Below are 24,623 nucleotides of genomic sequence, written 5' to 3'. Positions count from 1 at the left end.
CAAAAGAAGACCAATGACAGATCAGGGATTAAGACCATTAAGTTTAATGGTTTCTGTATTACTGTGGTTTTTATATTGGTATACAGGATCATAAAAGTTCATAATTTATATACATAAGATATATTTGATTTTGTATACCTAGGGTCTATTAAAAACGGGGTTTTTTTGACATAGCGTACCATTATGTAATCCAAGCTGGCCTTCAACTTGCTATATACCCTAATTTGGCCTCAAACTCATGATCCTCCTACCTCAGCCTCCTGCATGCTGCGATTACAGCTGTGTACCACCACATTCAGAAAAAAGTTTGTTTCTTAATGGAAGATAAACTGAGATACTCCCTACATTCAGCTGAAGAACCCCAAAAAGACAGAAAAGGCTACCTGCAGTACAATACAACAGAAAGTAGAGAAAGCAGTCAAAGTATTGATATTCGAAGCCAGAAAAGTAGATCACAACATCAAAAAGATTTATAACTTCCACTTGGATTCAAAAAGAATTGATAAAAACTAAGTGAAAAAGTATTGAAAATTATTCCAAATTTTAAAAATAAAAGCATGCAATGGTTAATCTTCAAGTTCAATTTTTTTCTATTTAAATAAGTTTATAACTATGTATCATTATTGTTACAAAATTTAATAATTGAGCTGTCCAACTCAATCCCTGGAAGATTGTCAGGTATGGTACTATATTATGATTCTGGCGCCATCTGGTGATAATTCGATGCAACTGCAGGGTTTCTAACTAAGGCATCTTCTAGGCATAATTCACATGCATTTTTAAAATCACTTTTGGAAGATAGAAAATAAAATAAGGTACAGTATCTAAAACAGAATCTCTATCTTCAATGAAAAAATTAATATGACTATCAGAATGTAAGAAAAGAGTCTGCTCTTATTTAGAAATTTCTTGCCTTCCTATATAAGAAGTTTATTCTGCATTAGGAAGTTACTATTTATTGTCCATCATTCAGAAAACTATTGAATATCACTTACTATTTGAGGTTAAAAAAAAAAGAAATTTCTTGAACTGAGCTTCTAGAACTTTCAGGAAAGGTATCTTCAGGAGTGTATTGGTAAATACACAGTCTAGCAAATACATAAGTCTATCCATAAACACACAAATGTAGCTTTGAGGGGAAGGAACTGCAGTGCTTTTAAAATGTCTTCTACTTCTTGACACTTCCTTCAAGCCCAATTATCCTTTCTCTGAATGTGGGCTGGAATTAATAACTCACTTGCAATGAAAAGAATGTGGCAGAAATAGTAGTGTGGAACTTCCAAAGCTAGATCATCTAAGCCACCACCTCCCCCATCTTGCCTTCTTTAAGACCACTCACCCTGGTGAGTCAGCCATCATGTCATGAGGAGACTGGAGCAACCTGTGGAGAGTCCACTTGGGAGGAACTGGGGCCTCCAACCAAAAATCAGCACCACCCTGCCAGTCATGAGTGAGCCCCCTAGGAAACAGCCTCCAGCCCCAAGCAAGCTTTGGATGACTGCATCCCTTGCCAATATCACTAGGCTGAGCCATTCCTAAAGAAACTGAGAAGTAAATAAATGTTTATAATTGTTTAGGATAATTTGTTATGCAATGATATTAACTAGCACAATAACCTATCACTTCCTAAACCAAGTTTTATCTATGACAAGCAATAAAAATAGCTCAGCTTAGTTTGATGGTATTATTTCCTCAAATGTTAATAAAATTTCAAATATGCCTTCCTTATATACTAAGTAGTGATCCTTTTTTAATTCCTTCAAATTGTTTCATAATACTATTTCATAATACTCATCACTTTCTAAATTGATTCAAAGGAATAGGTACCTAAACAGATTTTGGTCAGTCCACAGGATGTTTTTTTTAACACCATCATCTGCACAGCTATTCTAGGTACTAAGTGCAGAACCACACCCTTGAAGTACTTATAATTTAATTCAGATTAATGTTTATAAAATTGTTTATGTTTTTAACTAAAGTTTTCCTCTTGGCTCTGAAGATCAATACAAGATATAGAAAGCTTTTCCTTTACCTCTGTGAGGGATCCACAAGCAACACCACCATGTAGGGCTTCATCCAAAGCAGAGAGGGTCGTAGATAAGAAAGCTGGCAAGTGATTAGCAGACCTTTGTGTCTTTATCCCATAAACCTGAAGAAGAAAAGAGTTAAGTTCTTTACATCTTCCATATATGTATGTGAAAAGACATATCAACTCCTAACCTCTGAATTTTAGCACCTGGGACCCCAATCCATCCTTTTTCCCTCTTATTTATTTGTTCAATAAACATTTACTCCATGCTAGGGACTGTGCTAGAGTATGGGGATGTGATACAACAGACCCCTGCCTTCACAGGCTTATCAGCAACCAGAGACTATGAAACTAAGACTAGAAACTCGGTGAATACAATACAACTAATAAGAGACATTGTGATAGGAAAAGTGAACACATACAGACGGTATACTGATTGGACCCTGTGATCTAGGAAGGCTACATTGAAGAGGTGAATATCTGAGCTAAAATCTGAAATAGTTACTAGATAAGCAAAAGAGATAGGGGTATTCCTGCCAAAGAGGACAGAATGTACAAAGAAAGTCAAAAGCAAGAGAGAATATGAAACTAATGAAAACTGCAAAAAGTAAGCAGAGTGTACTTAGAATGGCTGGAAGATGGAGTGTAATCACAGTGTAGCAAGTGATAAGGCTACAGCAGGGATGGCAAACCTCTCAGAGCTTTCAATGATACAAACAGCCTGCTGCAGCAGGAGTGCCATAAGTTCGCCACCACTGGACCATAGGATGAACCAGAGGTCTAATCAAGAAGACCTCTGTGGAAGTTTGGAGTTTATGCTGAGAAACAAGGAGTAACATGACCAAGTTATCATTTCAAACTCCAGTTGATGTGTGAAGAATAAGTTGAAGGAAGTTGTGATAGGTTGAGAAGCCATCCTCTAAAAGATATCCACCTCAAATTCCTAGAACCTCTCTGTGAATGTCACCTTAATCAGAAAAAGGGTCACTGCAGATGTAATTAAATTAAAGACCTCATCGGGCTGGGGATTTAGCTCAGTGGTGCTGCTGCCTGCCTTGAAAGCACAAGGTCCTGAGTTCGATCGCCAGTACCACAAAAAAAAAAAATTAAAGACCTCATGATGAAGAGATAATCCTAGATTATCTGGGTGAATCCTAAATGCCATCACAATATACAGAGGAAGAGGCCATGTGAAGATGAAGCAGAGAGGGAATGGCCACAAGCCAATGTTCGTGGTAAACTGGAGAGGCAAGAAATGGATTCTCCACTAAATGTCCCTGGAGAAAATGCAGCTCTGCCTCTGCCTTGATTTCAGACTTCTGGCCTACAGAACTGTGAGAAAATAACTCTCTTGTTTGAAGCCACTACTGTAGTTTGTGGTTGGTATTAGAGCCACTCCAAAAAATAATACACTGAATTACCATTTCAAAGGTTTGGGTTAGAAAAATAGCTTGAAGGTAGGTAATAATAGAAGGTGGGCCATCTGTCAGCAAGATATTCCAACCATTCCAAAGAAAGTAATAGGCTCAAGGAGGGTAATAGTAAAGGGGGGAAAAATCTGCCATACTAATCAATATATCTAAAGCAAAGGACATAGTGTTTCTAAAGTTTTTCTAATATAATAAAATTCTGAAATTCTGTTTTTCATTTTCAAAACAGTATTAAAAAGTGAGTGTTGTAATGGTTTGAAGCTTTTTGGTTTTGTTTTGTTTTATTGTATTTCAGTTTAGTTTTGCTTCTCCTTGCTAAAACTATACTACTAAGTCACTATCTTAGGATATGAAGCAAATATTGTCAGCCTCTCTCATATATTGCTGTAATTCAGGAATTGAAAAATGGAAAAAAGCAAGGATATAAAAAGGTAATGAACATTCTTTGGGTAGGTGCCCAAACTTACCATACTGTAAGTTCTATATAAGTACTATACATTCATTTCATTTAATACTCAAAACCCTATACATATATATAAATACCCTATGTGAACCCTACACATAGGTATAATTATCTCCATTTTACAGATGCTGAGAAATGGATACTAAGAGATTTCCCAGTGATTATGAGGTAAACAAGAACTGTTGCTAGTTTTTTTCTAATTAGAAGCAATAACTGACCTATAGCAAATTGGAAAGAAAAAAGTTATAGAAGTCAATAATAGAATTCCACAATCAAAAGATAATCACTGTTAATAATACAGTATATATATACATATATATGTATATATATATAAATAACCAACACATTACTATATAATTCACTTTTATAAAATTGGCAGGTATACTATGAACAATTTCCCAGCCTACTTTTTCACAAAGCATTTATAGCCTGACCATTTCTCCTGATATTAAAAACTTTTCAAATAGTTTAATATGTATTATTTTAGCACACAAGAGTAGCAAAAATGTCTTTTTCCCATTACTAATAATTTTTTCCCCATTTTTTGATGTAAGAAATACTTCAGTGAGCATCTTACACAAACACTTTTGTCTATAACCTATCAGCAGGCAACATGAGTGCACACGGGGATACTTCATCAAACATGTGAAGGCAGCCCAGTCAGTCAACATGAAAGTTATTCACTTACAACTGCAAATATAATTACTAGACTAACACACTTCATGACTGTCAAAAAAATATGATGAACTAACAGAACAAGTCCAAAAATAATAGTATGTAAATAAATTAGACAAAGAAGAATTTTATAATATGACACTACATTAGTTTTTCCTCTATTTAGGTAGCTGCTGCTTCTCAGACTTTTCATTATCTAATGTGAACTTAACAACGGCATCACTTGAGAATCCATCTTATGTACACTCATCTCCTCACTGTATCTGCTTTCTAGGTGATCACTCGTGGCTTTTCACTGATGATTTCTTTTTTAGGGGGTACCAGGGATTGAACTCAGGACCTTGCGCTTGTGAGGCAGGCAGCGGAACCACTGAGCTAAATCCCTGGCCCTTCACTGATGACTTCTAACACATACTTTTAGTGCAGGCTTCTTCAGGTCCACATACGAATTTAACTGCCTTCACATCGCCTCCAAATGTTTCACAAGTGCCTTAAATTGGACAATAACTAAACTGAATTCACCGTTTGTCCCCTGCTCCTCCTTCTAGTATTCTTATCGCAGGAAATGGCATCACCTAGTTTCTCAAAACAAAAATCAGGGAATTATCTGACATTTTCCTGCACTTTTCTATCTTCCATAGCTAAACAATCACCAAATCTTATTAATTCTATTTCTTAAATATCACTTATACTAACCAACACTATACCCTCTGCTTTAACACCACACTAATCACTTCCTATCTGGACTACAGTAATAGATACCTAAATACTCTTTTTTATTTTCTATTTCAATCATTTATCTGTATTCAAGACCTATTTTTTAAAAACACTTATGAGACTATATACACTTTCCATTACTCTTAGAATAATGTCCACCATCCTAAATATGGTCATGCAATGATCTGACATCTGCTTACTTTTCACTGAAGTGTTGTTTCCTTGGGGGAGCCCTATTGACCTCCAAACTAAGTAATGTCCCTTGTTACAAAGTTCCAAAGCTTTTTACTCTTCCTTCTTAGGACTTGGCAATACTATAATTAACCAATCATTTCCATATTGTTCAAAGTCTAATTTTTCCTACTAAACTGAGAACAAGAACTCTATCAAGCTTGTTCACTATGATAACCCCAGTGCCTGACAAAATACCTGACACACGGTTGGCACTGAGTAGCTATTGGTTGAAAAAGTAAACAATTAAATAAATAAATGAAAAAAATCCATTTTGAAGAGATGAACTAAGCTAAGCCAAAATCTAAGAAAATACTCAAATACAAAGAACGTTACAAGAGTAGTTACAAACCTAAGGAGAAAGAGGGCTTTGTGAAATGTATTTGGAATAATATTAAGATTGCAACTGAAACTGGTGAAGTAGAAACCAAAGTTGAATTTCCTGCCCAAGCTCTATAAATTTTCTAATTAGAAATATGCCATAAATATTGATCAATTAAAATAATAGATGTTAAATTAAAAGGTTTTTCTCATACTTTATAATTTTTTTTAAAAGTAGTATACAAATTCACTATTAGCAACAATTCTTATAAGAAATCACACTGACATGGTGGGACACATCTATAATCTCAGCACTGCAGGATGCTGAGGCAAGAGGATCACAAGTTTGACCCTAGCCTGGGCAATCTAGGGACTTAACAAGATAGTAACAAGTTAATTTGAATCTAATCACAAAATGATCATGTACTATTTTAACTTTCTTTTCCCATAAAAGAAAGAGAGCTCGTTGTGGATTGTATATTAAGTATCCCCCAAAAGGCCTGTATGCCAAAGGCTTGGTCAGTAGACTATGGCATTACTGGGTGTGGTAGAACCTTTGGGAGGAAGGGTCTAGAGGAAGGAAGCTGGATCATTGTGGCTAGGCCCTTGAAGTAGACATTGGGAAGTTGGTCTCTTCTTTTCTCTCTCTGCTGCCCTACCACACTGAAGTGAGTAGCTTTCCTCCTCCATATTCTCCCCACCATTATTCATTTAGTAAGCAAGAACAAGTGCAATTATGTGTACATGATAATACAGAGTAAGTAGTAATAGTAAAGGTCATTATGATAGACAAAGGAACATTCAAAAATTAAGAGTATATTATAATTTAACCATAAGACACTCAAATCCTATCTGACAGAGAAAGACGACATTTTCAAATATCACTATTGCCTGCAGAAAAACATAAAAACTTCCTGATCCCCCATAATTCCCACATTTTAGGAACTGTCTCTCATAGCTTAATACCTAATTTTTCATAAATAACTCTCATTAAAGGACTAACTCTGTAGTAGGAAACTCAGTATTTTTGAGGTGTTCATCTCTACTTTTGCTTCATCCCAAAAGAGACTTTAAATGAGATAATCATTTCATAATCATACATATATATACATATATATACCGTTTGCATCTGTGGGGCACAAGCCCTGCTGACCGTACACAGAAGTTCATGAACACCTCGATAACTCAGGCCAGTCACCTTCATAACTTCCAGTGGGGAAAGACATAAAAAGTCCTAAAGAGACATAAAGAGAAAATTTTAAACATGTATAACAAAGATATTGAAATTAAAAACAGAAAGGAAATGTTCAATTAATAGTCTATATCAAGATAAACATAATTTATTGCAGATCAAAGAATTATTCTTTTTTTCAGTGCTAGGAATTGAGGCCAGGACCTCATGCATTAAAACATATTCATTAAATAAAAATATAAATGAATATAAGTTCATTAAAATATGAAATGAGGATTATTAAATGTATAACAGAAGAATCAAAGATATCCTTCACAGGCCAAGCAATTCAAAAAGATTATAACATGCTCTAAAAATCTGTCTTTTCTTTTTTTTTGTTTTTCTTTTTATGATACTGGGAATTGAATCCAGGGCATCCACATGCCAGGTAAGTGTTCTACCACTGAGCTATACCCTCAGTCCTTTTTCAGACAAAGTCCGGATAAACTGCCCAGGCTGGACTGGCACTTGTAACACTGCTCCTTCAGCTTCCCAAGTAATGGAGAATATTAAGGTGTGCACCAGCTAAACATGTTTCATTAAAGATAAAATCCTAAAACAAAACCTTACCTTCCTAAGAGGGATTTGCTTCATTATTGTGCTTAAAAATGCAACATGTGCTGTACAGATTTCTCAAGCCCCATCAATAAGAAAATGGTGGTAAAACAATAGTCCTATGTGAAATAGGAAGAAAAGGGGCAAAGGGGAAGGAAGTGGGAGGGCTAGGGGAAAGGATAGAAGGGAATTGGATTAATATGAGAAAATGGAAAAATAGGAACAAAATCTTTGTAAATAGGGAGGACTGGAGGGGTTGAAGGGAGGGCTGGGCAAGGTTGAAAAATAAGAACCAAGAGAGACTATGCAAAGGTGCAAATTTCCAATGATGAGTGTCATTATATTGTATACCTAAAATGTACCAATTATTAGAATGAATAGTCAATAATGTAAAATAAGAATAAAAGGTCCAAAGGGGTAGGGGTAGTGGGAGGCACAGGGGAAAGGAAAGAAGGGAAAGGAAAAATGATGAGAAATGGAAAAAATGGAAATAAAGTCTTTGTAAATAGGGAAGGGTGGAGGGCGTGAAGGGAGGGCTAGGAATGGGGAAAAAATAAGAACCAAGATGCATTATATAAAGGTACAACTCCCAATGAGAAATGTAATTGTGTTGTATACCTACAATGTACCAATAAAAGAATTTAATACAAAAAAAAAAAACAATAGTCCTAAATATTAATTTCTTTTCTGGGAAAAATTATCCATGTTGAATACCATCTCCTCATCCAAGTCACATTTCTCATGTAACTACAAAATTTCTTTTACATTGATAAAACTTCTTTAGAACCTCAAGTTAGTGGCATAAAGGCACTTCACTGTACACCATAACCATTCACCCCTAAAAATGCAAGTAAATTGAATTTCAATAAATGAATTTAAGTGGCTTATTGAAAAGCACCATTGGTTAGTTTATTTTTTGTAAAACTAAGTGTTTAATTCCAGGTTTAAGAGTTACTAGGCTATATTTAAAGTTAATTAGTATGTAAAATCTCTTAGCAATCAAACAATTAAATACATTTTACCCGACAGGTAACAATCTGATGTCTGCTCAGACGGTCACACAGTTCTTGTGACAAACCCACTCGTCTTAGCTTCTTGTTACTCATGATTCCAGATCCAGCAAAGAAAAGAACCTGGAAAGAAATAATTAAATAACATACAATAGCAAATGGGCTATCCAAAACACTCTACAAAACAAAAACTCTTCAACCTTGCACAAAATGAAATATAATACATAAATTACTCATAAAGGCAGGACTATAGAATCTTTTTAAATGCTTTAAATAGGAGAGGCCCCACACAGCACAGAAAAACAAGACCACTTCAGAATGTGCAATTTCACACAATTCTTTGATATACAGTACATGAATATAATACCACTTCACCTTTATATTGTTTCTTAAAATTTTCAATATAAAATCTATATAGGTATGTAATTAACCTTCAAGGTATATTTCTTTCCTTTTTTATGCTCCCCTAAATCTTTATTAAGCAAATGTATGTCCGAAGTTACTCCTTTTTCCTTTTTTTTTTGGTACGGGGGATCGAACTCAGGTCCTCGCACTTTCAAGGCAGGTGGCGGAACCACTGAGCTAAGTACTCGGCCCTCCAAATTTACTCCTTTGTCTGTGACAGGGCAGTGTGGTGAAGAATGGTCAGAAGGGGACTTCCTTGCCTTTTGGTGGCACGCAGCGGCAAGATGGCAATGCAGATTTCAAAGAGAAAGTTTCTCACAGATGACATCTTCAAAGCTGACCTGAATGAGTTTCTAACTCAGGAGCTGGTTGAAGATGGTTACTGTGGACTTGAGGTCCGAGTTATAGCAAGCAGGACAGAAATCATTGTGTTTTAGCAGGCTATAAAAAGTTCTTGGTAAGAAGGACTGGAGGATTTTAGAATTGACCACTGTGGTTCAGAGGAGGTCTGGCTTCCCTAAGGGTAGTGGAAAAATTTATGCCACAAAGAAGGGGGCCACAAGATGTCTGTGTGCTATTGTCCAAGCAGATCTCTGCATTACAAACTCCTAGGAGGCCTTGCTGTGTGGAGGACCTGCTACAGAGTGCTACAGTTCACAAGGGACCGTGGAGCCGAGGACTACAAAGTCCTGGTGTCTAGAAAACTCCCAAGACAGAGGACTAAGTTCACAAAGTTTGTGGATGGTTTGATCCACAGTGGTTAACTACTACATTGACTGCCATGAGCCATGTGCTGCTCAGACAGGGTGTGCTGGGCATCAAAGTAAAGATCCAAGTGGTGAGACTGGCCCCAAGAAGCCCCTGCCTGACCACGAGGGCATCACAGAACCCGAAGATGAGATCCTACCCACCACCCCTATCTCACAAGAGAAGGGTGGAAACCCAAAGCTGCCTACCATGCACCAGCTGGTCCCTATAGAATAACAGTCTCTCCTTGGCAGCTGTATCTCAAAAAGGGAAGTTGCTGTGTAAACACATTTAATAAATCTTTTACAAAGACAAAAAAAAATGGTAAGGAGAGGTTGCCTCCTAGTTCTTATCTTTAGATAACCAAACCCAAAACCCAAGGACAAGATGTCCCTGGGGTATGGCAAGCCAACAGGTTCTTCTGGGCCCAAGATTAACTGTTTACAATCCAGTGCAACTGGACTGCCTATGAAGGAAAATCCAGTGAGATCCAACTTGCTGCCCTGGCCTGACCTGGTGGCCCAGCTTGAGCACCTAAATTAGTTACTTCCACTCTTACAGTTTCTTCCAGAGTTCTCACTGATCTCCACATGGAAAAAATAGAAGTTCCACAAGTACTAAGTCTTTCTAAGACTGATGCCCCACCAAGCCTCTGGCAAGGGAAGGCAGGCAGAAGAGGAGTGCATTAACTCCCAAGGCAGCTAGGAGTGTAAACAAAGTATGGCACTCAGGACAGAAGTAAGGATGAAGTCTGGTATGGGGTTTTCAAAATAAGAAAACATGACCACAACACCAGGATGGACTTGCATGGTCTGCACAGCAGTCCCTCACACCTGCCCTTACAAAGAAGAACAAATATAATATAGGTCCATGAGATGGTCTCTAAGTCAATGACAGCTGATAGATTTCAGGTGATCACTCAGAATTCCAGAACATTACAGCACTGTGTTCATACCAGAAACCCAGAGATTTACTTTCTACCACCTAGAGCAAAGACCTAAAGTCTCAATAAAATAAAAGATTATCCTTCAAAATAGATTATCAGGGGATTTAGCTCAGTGGTTCCTTCACCTGCCCTGCAAGCACAAGGACCAGAGTTCAATTCCCAGTACCCCAAAAAAAAAAAAAAAAAAAAAGATTATCAGACATCTGACTCATAAATTTGTTTATCTGTCCTTGTTAGACCTGAGCCTGGTGCTAGTAACATATTGATTTATCTATATACGGATGTGTTACAAGAATATGATTTTTTCAAATCCTTAAAGTTTCCTTTACAGGTAAGGCACAAGGGAAGATTGTGCAAAATTGAGCATAAAATATGTTGTTAAAATCATGTCTGAGGACAGATTCAGTTTTGCATACTTGTAAACATAACCTATTTCCTCCTGTAGATAAACACTAATGTTTTGCTAGAATTGGTGTTCTGGATTAAATATCAGGAAATAATGGAATACAGGAGTTTGAATTTGGTGGCAGAAGTAGCATGTCCACTTAGTTCCAGTGCTGCTTCCTCTCAGCTGGAGTAACAAAGTTTTTCCCAGCCTGTGTCCGTTCTGCCTCCACTGAAGCACCAGGCTTCCAGCTAGAAAGGGCACAGCTGGGTGGCCAAAGCCAACTTGTTTCGCACTCAGAAGCTCCTTTCCTTTCTTAAGGATTCTGACTATAACTACAAGTATGATCCTAGCAAATTCAGTCAGTCAGACAGGCAGGACCTTCCCAAGGAGATGAATAATCTGTATCCAATGAGATCCTGCAGCTCTCTAAGTACATGGCCCCACAAATGAGAGGTCAACCTTAAGGAGGGACCTTTGGTGGGTACTGCTGAGACCCTGAAAAGACTTCCTCACATCAATCTTACTATTTAATTGAGTGTGACGTTCCAGGACAGAGAATGATACTACTTTTACAAAATTCAGGAAATAGAAGAAACACTGTCCCCATTTTAGTTAAAGCTTTGCTGTTCGTGCCTCCCAAATATAAACAAATATCAAAGGAACACAACCCTCTTTCCAGGAAAAATTTCTGAACCAGTGAAAGAAATGGTACCATTTCAAGCCTCTGAAGTCAGGTAGCTGGACTTGAAAGTAGCCCCTCTATCGAGATTCCTAGTTCAAACTCTTAAAATAGCTGTAAACCACCAGCCCTAGTCATCAACCTAGCATTCCCTCTTCCCCCACTGCAACAAGCTTCCTCTGCTCCTGAGGTTCCCACCTTCAGGCTGACCCTAACCCTGAGTGTCCTCCCATAGCTTACCAATGAGTGATCACTACCCTTTTCCCCCTTACACAATGTGGGGTCAATAGACTCCTTTAATTCAGGAGAGTTGGGCCCACACTCTTGTTATCTGGACTTTGGTGGGTGTGGCCACAAATGGCCAGCTTGCCAGGCCTCAGGAATGTCACCTCTGGCCTCTAGTCAGTTTTCCTCTCAACCTTTCTCTCCTTTGCTACATCCAGTTCAGTCAAGACACACACACAAAAAGCAAAGCTGCTGGTAGCCAGGGCTTTCTGAATAAAAATTAGCCTCCCAGACCCTGGGAGATGAGCACCCATGAAGTAGACAAAGACCAGAGAGGGCTATTCTAATGCCAATGAGAGAACTGATGCCATCACTGAAGAGGCACAATAATCAGAAACATGGAGCATATGCAGAATATGATGGGAAAAAACAAGCTCAGCTTGAGAGGCAGGAGCCACTCCAGCTTTTTCCAGTGAAGGTAGATCTGTCCAACAACAGAGAAGTCTAAAAAGAAGCAGTAGCTGAAGTAGTTGATGAGCAGGAAAATATTCTCCACAATGAGATAGGTGAGTGTCATAGTGCAACTGAACAATAAAGCAAGGATGGGTATAAAATGTTCAATGTAGATCAGGGACAGAAGGTTCAGGAGACAGTCCTCATGGAAGCCCACAAAGGACAACCTTGATGAAGCAAAGAAAGATGCATTGAGGCCACCAAAGCAAAACAAGAGTAACAGCAATGGGGGTGATCCAGCTGAATGTGCCAAATGTCTAGCAAGCAAATGCCACAGCCACAGCATCACTGTTAAGGACATCCGAAATGCTCAGCACTATATAGTAGGCCACATTGGTCAGGATGTAGATAAGCGTCACAGTGGCACAGATAGCCCAATGGCCAAGGTAAATTTCTTCCTGGACTTATTTCTTCTGTTACAAAATTAAGGGTGTTGGGCCGGGGATTTAGCTCAGTGGTTTCACTGCCTGCTGCACAAGCGCAAGGACCTGAGTTCAATCCCCCATACAAAAAAAAAAAATTAAGGGTGTCCCAACCTGAGTAGAAGAGGGTAGCGGGCAAGAGAGAGGTCTTCCACACCCCAGGTGGAACCATCAAGGGCATCCTGAAAGTGTTCACAGTATCCCTGGCAGTTTAACAAGGTCCTTGATAATGACAGCAATGAGCATAGGACCTTGGTGTAAGTGACCATGTCCCGATTCATGTACCCCATTTGACACAGGCACAGTTCACAAATGTCAACAGACATATGCAAGCAGTAAAAGGAAACAGAAGGTCAAGTAGGAGGGATCACAGGTGAAGAAGGCTGGATGATATAGTGGGCAAAGGTGATGATGATGATTGCCTGACTGGTAGGTTCAACAATTAGCACTGAGGCCCACAGATGGATAAAAGCAACGAAGCCCCCAAAGACCCCTAGAATATAAGCATAGTTGGCCCCTGACTTGATGATGATGGTCCCAGCTATACATAGCAAAGGATACCCACAAAAGAGAAGAGTCCATCCGTGGTCCACATGACCTGACCCATAGGAGGTATGCCAGCAGCCCCTTGAGTGACACAAAGATCCCTGAGCTGATCATATTGCCCATTCAGCAGGGATATGTCCTTCTTCAGCTGCATAGTTTCTGGGAGCCCTCAAGGTGGTAAGCTGACATATTCCACACTGGGTGGATGGCCTCACAGATAAACTAGTAGGTAGGTTTGGGATTCCCAATCTCCCCAGATTCCATGGCAAATAGTTCCTGCACATCTGTGTTTACTGTGGCCTATCACAAAATAAGATAAGTGAAAATCACACTTTCATAACCTGCTTCATCACGAACAGGTCAGGTACAGAGAAGAAAATGAAGCTAACAGCAAGAATTAATTCTACTTGTCTGTTTTGGCCATTTAATCTCTCCTTATGGCCAAGCACAGCCAGGATGCTCTCCCTTCAAGGAATATTTCTACAGAGCACCCCTAGAAATTCTTTATCATTGCACTGTAATAATAATTAAATTTATTAAGTACATTTTGTATAAAAGGCACTGTTTCAAAGATTAACCTTAATTATCACACTTAATATTCTCAAAAGGCCTGAGAAAAGTAGATTATTGACTTTTTTTCATATATGAGAAAACTAATTTGGAAATAGCTAGTCCACTGTCACCGGAAAAAGTAAATAGGGGATCCAGAATTTGAACCCAGTCTAATTCTAACACCTATTCATCTAACCATTACATTCTAGTGCAAGTCCATTATCATATTTAATCTTTCCTTTTTCTACACTTGATCTTAGCCAAAAGGCTGAGTAGCGATAATCTTTCCTTTATCTAGGAGTCAGAACAAACCTGAATCAAATGAGATTTTATTATTATGAGTGTTACTGATAAACCAAAATTGTTTTGTTATACCATCAGCTTATATGTTATACTTTGTTGAGGGCAATTAAACTGAGACAGCTGTGATTTCTTTAACAGTGCATGCAAAGGAAAGGCTGTGTCACTGAGATAAAACATCCTCTGGAAAGAGCTGAAATATAAACTTTTCATTGTTCCAGGAAATGAAGTAATATAATTATAAATTATTTGTTTATTTCCACATTTATATTTAAAACCTAAATTTTATGAATCAGATCAAATCTCTATCCCTCTCTCTCAGACACACAAACACAAGCACACACCCATGCACACACACAACCCTTCTAAAATGGGAATGTATTAGTATAAATTTCTGTTCCTCTAATAGAAAAGCTTATCAAATAATATCTATCTGCTTTGTTATTCCTACTGTCTTTTTAAAAATTTTTATTTTAATCTACAAGTAGACATTAATAAAGAAAATATAAAAGTCATTCTATGAAAAAATAATTTTTATAACAAAAATTATTAGAGAGGGCCAAGGATTTAGCTCAGTAGTTCTGCCACCTGTCCCACAAGTGCAAGGATCCAAGTTCAATCCCCAGTACCAAAAAAAAAAAAGAGAGAGAATAACCATGGTAAATACATTGTGTGTGATCTTAAAAGAATATATTTTCGTTTGCTAATCTATCTCTCAGCTCATTTCCTAATAATACTATACTTTTTGCAGAAAATATTTTAAGTATTGACAAAGATTCTCACATTTTGTATAATTTTGAACAATTTCTTCCTATTCACAATATTTATTATTCTTTTTTGGTCCTTATTTTCACTTTCAGTTTCTCACACTGCCTAGTGTCTTTTTAAATCAGGTAGTTTTGTTTTGTTTTGTTTTTGTACCGGGGATCGAACTCGAGACCTTGCGCTTGTGAGGCAGGCGCTGAAACCACTGAGCTAAATCCTCGGCCCTAAAACAGGTAGTTCTAAGCAATAATATCATTGATGAATTCAATCGATTAAAAAAATTCTATTATCTGTACCTGGATGGGTCACTCTCATCATCTGCCTGATCTACAGCATACTACTTCTGGTCACTCCCTATTTTACAGAAAAAAAAAAAAAAAAGGCCGGGGATTTAGCTCAGTCAGTGACGCCCTGCCTCGAAAGCGCAAGGTCCTGAGTTTGAGTTCCAGTACCAAAAAAGAACCCAACCTACTCTCCATTCATTTGTATTTAATCCTTCTACAAACACCTCTTAAGCACAGACTCTGCTAAGCTCAGTGGTATAAGAATCATTTTAGTATATTTCTTCCGTTTGGGGTACTCACACTTGAGAGACAAAAAAAAGAGGTATACAAATAATCACAGCTATGCAATAAGCATGCTATTTAAATGTGCGGTGGAAGCAGACAGGAAGGAGCCCAAAATTGGCCTGAAAACGTTAGGTCAGTGACACATTCTTACCAGAAGTAGCTCCCTAAAAAGTCATTTTCATCCTTTAAAATGTCCTCTGGGACCACCAGACCACCGAATAAATTCCACATTTATTTTGAAAACTTTTAAAACTGGCTCCCTTACTTCATTCTCACTCATACATGGGACTGTAAGGCTCAGGTCCTGGCTTTCCTGGCAGTTACTTCACCTCTCAGTACACTGGTTTTCTTATCTATAAAACAATGGTGATTATACTCTCTACCTCATAGGACTATAGTAGGTAGTGGCTGGCACCATAGTGCTTAAAGTCACCCAATCATCATCAATTCACTCAGCAAACACTATTTGCTGCCCCTCACATAAACTGTTCTCCAGCCATGAAGGTATCAATAATAAGTAATCAATAAGGTTACTCAAGCATCATTTTACCTGACTTCTCTCCACAAAACCTTCCCCAGAGTCACTCTTCCTCTCTCCAGTGTTTCTCCATCTCGCCGTGTACATATTTGTACCATAATCTTACCAATGTGTCATGACGCCTTTTGTGTCTTCTGTGTAGGCGTGTGAGTTTGCCTATGTTTTTTGGAGGCGAAGGGAGTTATTATTCAGCCCTGAAAATTCGAACTTTCTCCTCTCCACCAGCAAGAAAAGAAAAAATCTTCGTGGTGGACACTGTTTCCACCGCTTCGGATTTTTATCTCATTTTACAGATAAGACTACTGAGGCACTGTGGTGAGAAACGCGCAAGGTCAAACAGCCAGCCAACAGTGGAACCGCGTTCGAATCCAGGGTTTGACCCAAGATTCCACTCTCTACAACACCACCTCAAGTGGGACAGTCCCTACATTGCTCCTACAGATACACCTCAAAGTGCCCGAACTGGGAGAGGGAATAAAGAGACGAAAACATTACCCAGAATCTCCTTTACAAAGGTTTTCTCCAACGAAGGGCAGCTTTCAATCATCCCTCCCTTCCCAAATAAGACCAGAGGCACCCCCCCCATCCCCACCGGCTTAAGGGGGCGTGCCCAGCACCCAGAGAGATTTCGCCAGCCCGATATCAGTATTCACTAGCCAGGAGGCAACAGGAATAATGAGCACACCCACTCCCCCGACAACTTCTCCCACAGAAAACTTTTCCAGTACCGGGTTTGCAGGATCCAACTTTCAAAGTTCCCCCACCCGTTACACAGCTCTCCGCGGAAAGCTCCGCAAAGCAACAACCCAAGCGCGGGTTGGTTGTCACCCTGTGGGTTTATCCAATCAGAGGCACGCAGAGGCGCAGGTTGGCTCCTCAGCTTGCTGGGAATTGTAGTTTGCCCTCTCTAATCCGCCTTTGAGCGAGGAGAACATTGTAGTGATTATCAAAAACTGGAGCCGGAACATCACCAAGGGGAATGTGAAACAAGGGGAGCCTTGCTTGGAATTTTCTATTTTCTTTATTGTAGGACTACATTTTATGATTAATGATTAATGGGCACTCAGGAGGCTGAGGCAGGAGGATTGCTGTGAGTTTGAGGCCAGCATAGATTACATAGTGAGACCTTGTCTAAAAAAAAAAAAAAAAACGCCAAGAGGCATGTTTTCTGGAGAATTAGAAAACACTCCACCACCTAACACAGAAGTTTTTGGAAGAGAGCTTTCTGGTTTTGTTTTGGTTTTTGGTTTGGGGTGTGTGTGTGTGTGCGTGTGTGTGTGTGTGTGTGTGGTGTGGGTTTTTTGTTTCTTTGTTTTTAGTTTTTGTGGTACCAGGGATCAAACTCAGGACCTTGTGCTTGTGAGGCAGGCACAGTGCCACTGAGCTAAATCCCCGGCCGTTAGTTTGGTTTTTTGAAACAGGCTCTTGCTATGTAGTCCTGGCTGGCCTTAAACTCACTATGTAGCCCCACTGGCCTCAAACTCGCACAGATCCTCCTGCCTCAGCCTCCCAAGTGCTGGGATTACAGACTTGTGACACCACACCTGGCTCTGTTTGTTTTATTGTTTGGGAAATGCTGACTGAAATTACTCAAACTGAAACATGCACACTGGGGAAACCTAAGAGTCTGGCTGAAAGTGAAGGAAACCAAACAAGAACGTTTGGTGTAAAGGCAGTTGTGATGAGGAAACCTGACAAACAGTTAAGACCTGGTTTCAGATTATTATATCTGCAAAAACCCTGCACTTATTCTTTGTACTCCCCTGCACAACTTCCTTGTCTCTATCACATAATTTAGCCCACAGTATTTTAATGACTGGCCTACATCCCTCACTTGAAAAAGGGAACCGCATTTTATTCAACTTCTAAAACAGAGCCTACCTAGCACATCATTCAATTACAAGCTGTCGGGTTGCCGGGTGTGGTAGTACACACCTGTAATCCCAACACTCAGGAAGCTGAGACAGGTGGATAGCAAGTCGGAGGTCAGCCTGGAACACATAGCAAGACCACCCCATTTAAAAAAAAAAAAAAAAAAGTCGGGAAAAAGGCCATAAACGAACGGAGTGAACCAAAATACGACAATTCAGACCGCAGAGTTCTGAGCTTGTAAGAGGGCCCAAGTAGAATAATAATAGAGGAGGGCCAAGCTTTCCTAGCTCTGGGCCCCTGGCAAAGCACTATCACGGGTTGTCGCTAAGTAAATGACTTCAAATACTAGGGAGAAAGAGCGAAAGAAAACAAAGCAAAGAGTATAGGTATTCCCGCCACTTGCTCGACTAATACAGAACTGCAGGTGTTGAGGGGAGGAGCTGTCATAATTGAGAAGGATGGTCTGCAGCCAGGTAGCTAGTTGGTTTAACTCTGAGCATTTTAGCTTTCCTTAGTCCAGAGAGGTTGTATCACGTGATTCAAACAAATATGGCACTTAATTTGCATCTTTCCTCCATTGAGCCAATAGGAGTGGTGCTCTCATTCACCGCCCTCTGTCTCCGCCACCTCTGTTCACAGTGGAATCTGTCACCTGACCCAGCTCAAACATGGCTGCCCCGGAAACTCCAATGCTTTGGGTGCCGGGAACAGGTGAGTGTAAGGCGCGGGGGAGATGGGGGCTTCCTCCACAGCCCCAGTAGGCAGTGTCCCTGGCCTTTAATTCCCCCACCCCCCACTGCTCTTCTGACACAAATTTTCTCCTGATCTTCAAACCTGCCTTAACAGAAGGCTCAAAGGAGGAGTGTTCCTGCTGAATCGACCACCTGGGGATTTGGAGCCACCCTGGGCAAAACGTTCCGGAGGGAATAAGGATATAGAGTTATGGGTTCTAGCCCCCGCCAATACTGCGATTGATCTTATTAAATATAGGATCTGCGTAGAGATGAAATCCACCCCTTGGAAAAAGTGGCAGTTCTCCAAAAGAGATAATAACGTGTCGAACTTAAAACAATATTTATGAAAATAAGTCCCGCCTTTCCTGGTCTTGTCCGTAGCTGCTGGTTTGTCTACCTTCCTTTCCTCTCTCGTGTGTTGTTTCTAGGAGGTACTCCACGAATGAGACCACTGAGAATGTGTTCCGCGTAACGCATCTCTTTCTACCTCCCTGCACTCTGGCTGGGAAAATGAGTCATCCGTTTGGAAAAGAGGAAACTGCTACCGAGGAGCAGCTTTTTGAATTTTTTTGTGAGTGCCTGCGGAGGGGAGAGTGGGAGCTGGCACAGGCATGTATCCATCAGCTACACGAGGCACAAGGGGATATCCCAAAGAGGGTGGAAGACATACTTCAGGCGCTGGTGCTGTGTCCAGATCTGCTGAGGTAAGGGATCTCCCTTTGCTCTAGGGGGTCTTAGGGCCAGAGGCACATATTTCCTTGTGTCCATGTGCCCCATTCAACTACCCTCTTAAAGAATTAGCAAAAGCAAAGTATATTTCAAGTGTTGTGAAAATTTACCTGTAAAATATATGCCCTTTAGTATTAATGTAGTTTAATGATTTTGGATTATCATCTGAAACTGGATTTAAACCTGGCCACCAAAGTGTACCTGAAGTCATTTTTTGTTTATTATCCTTAAAGATATTGGTGTAGCTACATTGAAAAGTGTTTTCTTTGCCTCCAAAAAAGCAAACCCTAATGCCAGGTATAGTGGCACATGCCTATAATCCCAGCACTCTCAGATGTTAAGACTGGAGGATCAAGAGTTCAAGCCCAGCCTGGGCAATTTAACAAGATCCTGTCTCAAAATAAAATAAAAAATACAGTAAACAGGGATGGGAATGTAACTTAGTACAAAGGCCCTTGGTTCAATTGCTAGTACAAAAAAAAAAAAAAGCAAACTCTGCTCTCTTGGTATGGGTTTGAGATTGAAGATATTGTAGCTCTAACAAAGGGCTGAAAATGAATTCACTTAAAACTTCATTGTGAAATAATTACACTCGCAAGAAATAAAATAGCAGTCAGTATATCTTCTCCCCAGCTTTTCCCAATGACACCTCATTTAGCTGTAGTACAATATCACAACCAGGAAACTGACATTGGTACATTACTGTTAGCTACACTACAGATCTTATTTGGATTGCACCATTTTTAAAATCTGAATTCATGTTTTATTACTAGCTCTATATAATTTTACCCCCATGTAGATTCATGTGATCCCATGGTAATAAAGCTAGAACTGTTGCATCACTGCAAAAGTGATTGCATCCCTCCTCCTTGGTACTATTTATATTTGCACTATGACCCCTCCTTGTCTCCTGGTAACCAGATTTCTCCACCCTAGGTTTTTAATGAAGTTCTTCCTGTCAGTGCTATTAAATAGTAGTAAATAGGAGCCAAATGTTCTGGTTAGTCTTTCCCAGGTTTATCCTTACTTTAACTGTTAATGTTACACAATTGAAGTATTGTATTAACGTATCGATGGAGAAGAAACAAGTGATTCTTTTTTCCCTTCCTTTTTTACTTTTTTTAGTTTAAATTTGGGTTCTAGCTAGTTAGTGTTTAAATTGCTGACTTCAAAGAAAGACATAGGCATTCTTATAACTCTGGCTCTTTTCCACATGGTTAAAAATAAATTTTTATGACTTCCTTGTTTCTTTTATATTTGATTCATTCTTTGTGTTCAAGAATATAATTTAGATACCATTACCTACTATGATTTTCTTTTTAATATTATGTTTAAAAGCAGTACTAAACCAGGCACAGTGACATGTGCTTGTAGTCCCAGCTACTCAGAAGGCTGAGGCAAAAGGGTCACCTGAACCCAGGAGTTCCAAGACCACCTTAAGTAACTCAGCAAGACACCTTAAAAAAAAAAATCAAAAAGGAGGATATGGAGGTGGCTTAAGACTTTTTTATGAAAGCTTCCAGATCTGTTCTGGTTCTGATATTTTACTAAACTATCATATGCAATTGAAAAATTCTCATTAGAACTTACCTATTCAGGTTTAACATAGACTGGACAGCGAATTCTAAGTTTTGGAGCACAAAAGAGAAAATATCTGTAGAAACTCCTTTCTTTTCACCTTTTTCAGATGTGGGCAGGACATGAGCCCCCAAAGATTAGCTTGGCTCTGGCTTCTTGTACTGGAAAAATGGTTGGCCCAGGAAAAGGTAAGAGGGGTTACAATTAAATGTAAGGCCAGAACAGAGAAGAACTTAGAGTGGTTATGGGATTTCCCTTTGTCTGTTACTTCTTTTATTATGAAGTTGGTCACATTCTTTCTCAGTATTGACAGTAATAATTGTTTAAATTGTTACTCTCTCCTTACCTAAATTCATCATTAAATTACTAATGTACATTGGCATTTAATACCATTTGAGGTGATGCCATTTTGTAAAATGCTACTATGAGTCTGTGCCTAGAAAGAACTTTGTGGAACTCAGTGAAAGTGACAAGATAGCAAATAAAATATGAACCTATAACATTTAGATCTATTCAACACTAGGTTTATTGAGAATAGGCTGAGCCAAAGCTTGGGTTCCCTTCTGAAAATCTTATTTTCACTTGTCCAAAACAGTGAAATCTTATAGGTTGAAGTTCTATTAACTAGTAATTTGATAATTCACATGAATTGGAAAATTACCAAATTAAAAACATGGTAAGCTAATTAATAGCAAGAGAAAACTAGGGAAGAAGTGGTTTTTTTTTTCCTTTCAAGGAAATCTTCCACTAAAAGCTCTTTTACAGTGTTTATTATCAAAGATGAGATCTATTAAAGGAATTTCTGAGGCAATTCCATACTGAACCTCAGAGTTTTGGGGACCTTGCACTTTCGAGGCAGGCAGCGGAACCACTGAGCTAAATCCTCGGCCCCTGAACCTCAGATTTTAAGATTTTTTTAAGTGAGGAACCATCATTGGCCCAAGGATATACTATAAAGTCAGTTGACAGAACTGGAGCTGAAACCAAAATCTGAATCCCAGTCCTCTGTTTTTTCTATCTCAACATTATTTATAGCTTATATGATCTTTAAAGTAAATTCTGTTTCTTAAATGTCTGTCATTTAGCCTTTTGTTGTTGTTGTTTTTATTCCCTTTAGTCATCAGGATCAATTTTGTCTTTATTTCCATTTTTGCATGACATTTATCCTTTACAAAGCTGTCAAAAATAACAGAAATTACTGATCTAAATGTATCTTTTATCCAGGCCTTGGGCCACTGTCTAGGAAAGACAAATGTCAAAAAGACTAGCAGGAGGGGGAAGAAAGAAAAGCAAGATTAAAATATAATGAAACCCAGGATAACTAAGAGTCAAATTTAAAAGAAAAAAAAATTGAGCTAAAGTTGAAATACTTTATCTAGAATAGTATCTTCAGAGAAAATAAATTGTGTTACTGATTAAGGATCTCTCTAATACAAACATGAAATTTGTCAAACCAAATGAACTTTCCCCTCAGTGGAGGTTCTGTGTCCTTGATGCTGATGGTGCTTATTTTCTGGACAGTTGCTCAACCATGTTGGGCAGTGAATTTGTCTTTCACATCTCCTTAGCACGAACTAAGAGTTGTTCTTGTTTTGTAACAGATCACTTGTTCTTTTCTTTTTTTTTTTTTTGGTACCGGGGATCGAATTCAAGCACGGTGCCACTGAGCTAAATCCCCGGCCTGTAACAGATCACTTGTTTTTTTAAAGCTCCGTTGACTCCCTTATTTAATCAATTGTGGAAATATTTTTGTTGCTCAGAGGGACTGGAGGTATAAGGACCAAGATTGCACATATATTCTTTTTTTATTGTTTGATTGTTTTTTGTTTTTTTGAGACAGGGTCTCACTCTGTAGTTCAGGCTGGCCATAAACTCATTATGTAGCCCAGGCTGGCCTCCAACTCATGGCAATGCTCCTGCCTCAGCCTCCCAAGCACTGGGATTACAGGTGTTTTTCACCACGCCCAGCTTCAGCACATGCACTCTTGGGGTAGTTCTACATTATCCTAGAGATTCCTTGATCTAAGAATTTGCTGGTTGCCGCTTCTTTTCCAGGCTCTCACCTTCGGCCAAAATCTTGCTTTTTAATGATTAAGTGAAGCAATGATTCTATTTTTCCTTTCCTTCATTTGCCTTCTGCCTCTCTCTTGCAGTGATTTTTCCCCTACATATGTAAACATGTATACAAAAATTTAGCTGCAGGAATGTTTGTTGCTTTGCTTCTAATGGAAAAGAACTGGGAACAACCCCCATGTTCACAATGCACAGAAGTAGTTAATAAATGGAAGTATATCTATATGTGAAACACTGTGCCAGTATTCAAAATTATATGGTAAATAAATTTTCAGTGACATGAAAGGATATTCAAACTTTATGAGATGAAAAAAAGCAGTTTAGGAAATAGTACGTGTGGTATATACATGTATAGAAAATGGCCATTAATAGGGGCCGGAGATTTAGCTCAGTGGTTTCACTGCCTGTTGTGCAAGCACAAGGACCCAAGTTCGATCCCTGGTACCAAAAAAAAAAAAAAAAAAAGAAAATGGCCATTAATAGTAGTTCTATTTCATTTTGAAGATATAGAACTATATACATAGATAGATATAGATATAGATATTAAGTTTACATATTTGTGTATTCTTATCTTTTCCCATTGAATTTGCCTTGCTCTTACAATAAGGAAATCTGTGCTTAGAAACATTAAGCAAATTCTTGCCTGTTTTAGAAATGTTAGCCTTTTATGATCCTGAATATGCTTAAAGTAATTTCACCAGTAAATTAAATATAACCTAATTAGCAGTTAGGATTCTGGACAAAGTGTTAGAATCTTAACCAGACTATTAAGGGCCTGGTGTCTTAGATTTCCTACTTATTCTTTCCTCTTACTCTTCAATAGAAACACTGTCCAGTAACCTTCAGCTTCTCAGCATGAATTTTCCCCATCAATTTGTAATCATTAACATTATGCAAGCATTTACATGGCACTGATGCACATAATAGGGAAGGGTGTGGCAAGCATAAGATTTAGGGCCAAGAATGCATTGGACCATGCACATGAATGGCAGAAATGTGGCCTTGTGTTATAACTGTTGCATGTACACATGTTACTCCTGGTGCTTCTTACTGTCCAATAAAACTTATCTCTGAGAAGCTTTACCCAGAGGCCTGATTTACAGATGTCTCTAATTTACTGTTTGTCAGGATTAGTCCCAGACTCTCATGTCATTTTTGTTTCTGGAGAAAGAGAGACTCTAATTTGAGTTAGGGAGTGAGGGAAGTTACTGTGAAGCAAGCAGGTGTAAGGAAGTCGCAGCCTTTCTGTTTCTGCATTAGACCATACTGATGGCACATCACAGTACCAGACTCTGGGGTCAGCCCCCTGTGGTGGTAGACATCTGTGGTTCTAGCTGCTTAGGATGGGGCAGCAGAAGATCATTTAAGCTCATGAATTAA

The 24,623-nt window shown here is 38.8% G+C and overlaps 2 protein-coding genes and 2 pseudogenes across 11 annotated transcripts in view; 2 read left to right on the top strand and 2 right to left on the bottom strand.

Annotated features, from left to right (window-relative positions):
• Rad51b (RAD51 paralog B) overlaps nt 1-17,068 on the bottom strand; it is an 828,064-nt gene extending 810,996 nt beyond the window's left edge. For 2 of the 7 annotated variants that reach the window (XM_087195304.1, XM_004837341.3), the window contains exons 1-4: nt 16,986-17,068; nt 8,675-8,785; nt 6,987-7,100; nt 2,033-2,149 (exon numbers count right to left, since the gene is read on the bottom strand). In XM_087195304.1, the coding sequence (XP_087051430.1) occupies nt 2,033-2,149; nt 6,987-7,100; nt 8,675-8,758 (315 nt within the window). In that variant the 5' untranslated portion in view covers nt 8,759-8,785; nt 16,986-17,068. The other 5 variants (XR_002390446.2, XM_087195303.1, XM_087195305.1 and 2 more) reach the window with 5 other exon arrangements.
• LOC101698543 (small ribosomal subunit protein uS3 pseudogene) lies at nt 9,352-10,051 on the top strand (annotated as a pseudogene).
• On the bottom strand, nt 9,655-16,263 carry LOC101698907 (Y+L amino acid transporter 2-like; annotated as a pseudogene).
• Nucleotides 17,069-18,748: 1,680 nt separating the features above from the next.
• The window catches only part of Zfyve26 (zinc finger FYVE-type containing 26), an 83,841-nt gene continuing 77,966 nt past the window's right edge, over nt 18,749-24,623 (top strand). For 3 of the 4 annotated variants that reach the window (XR_015445008.1, XM_087195302.1, XM_004837342.4), the window contains exons 1-3: nt 18,749-18,840; nt 19,292-19,567; nt 21,280-21,358. Coding sequence is in view for 3 of the 4 variants with exons in the window: in XM_087195302.1 (XP_087051428.1) it covers nt 19,374-19,567; nt 21,280-21,358 (273 nt within the window). In the remaining variant the exon portion in view is untranslated. The remainder of the gene's footprint in view (nt 18,841-19,291; nt 19,568-21,279; nt 21,359-24,623) is intronic. The other variant, XM_013067556.3, reaches the window with a different exon arrangement.

The sequence above is a fragment of the Heterocephalus glaber genome, unplaced genomic scaffold (genome assembly GCF_053883595.1).
Source record: "Heterocephalus glaber isolate CG9 unplaced genomic scaffold, H.glaber_assembly_v1.0 deba00001608, whole genome shotgun sequence".
Lineage (NCBI taxonomy): Eukaryota > Metazoa > Chordata > Mammalia > Rodentia > Bathyergidae > Heterocephalus > Heterocephalus glaber.
This window is presented reverse-complemented; position numbering and strand designations above follow the sequence as displayed.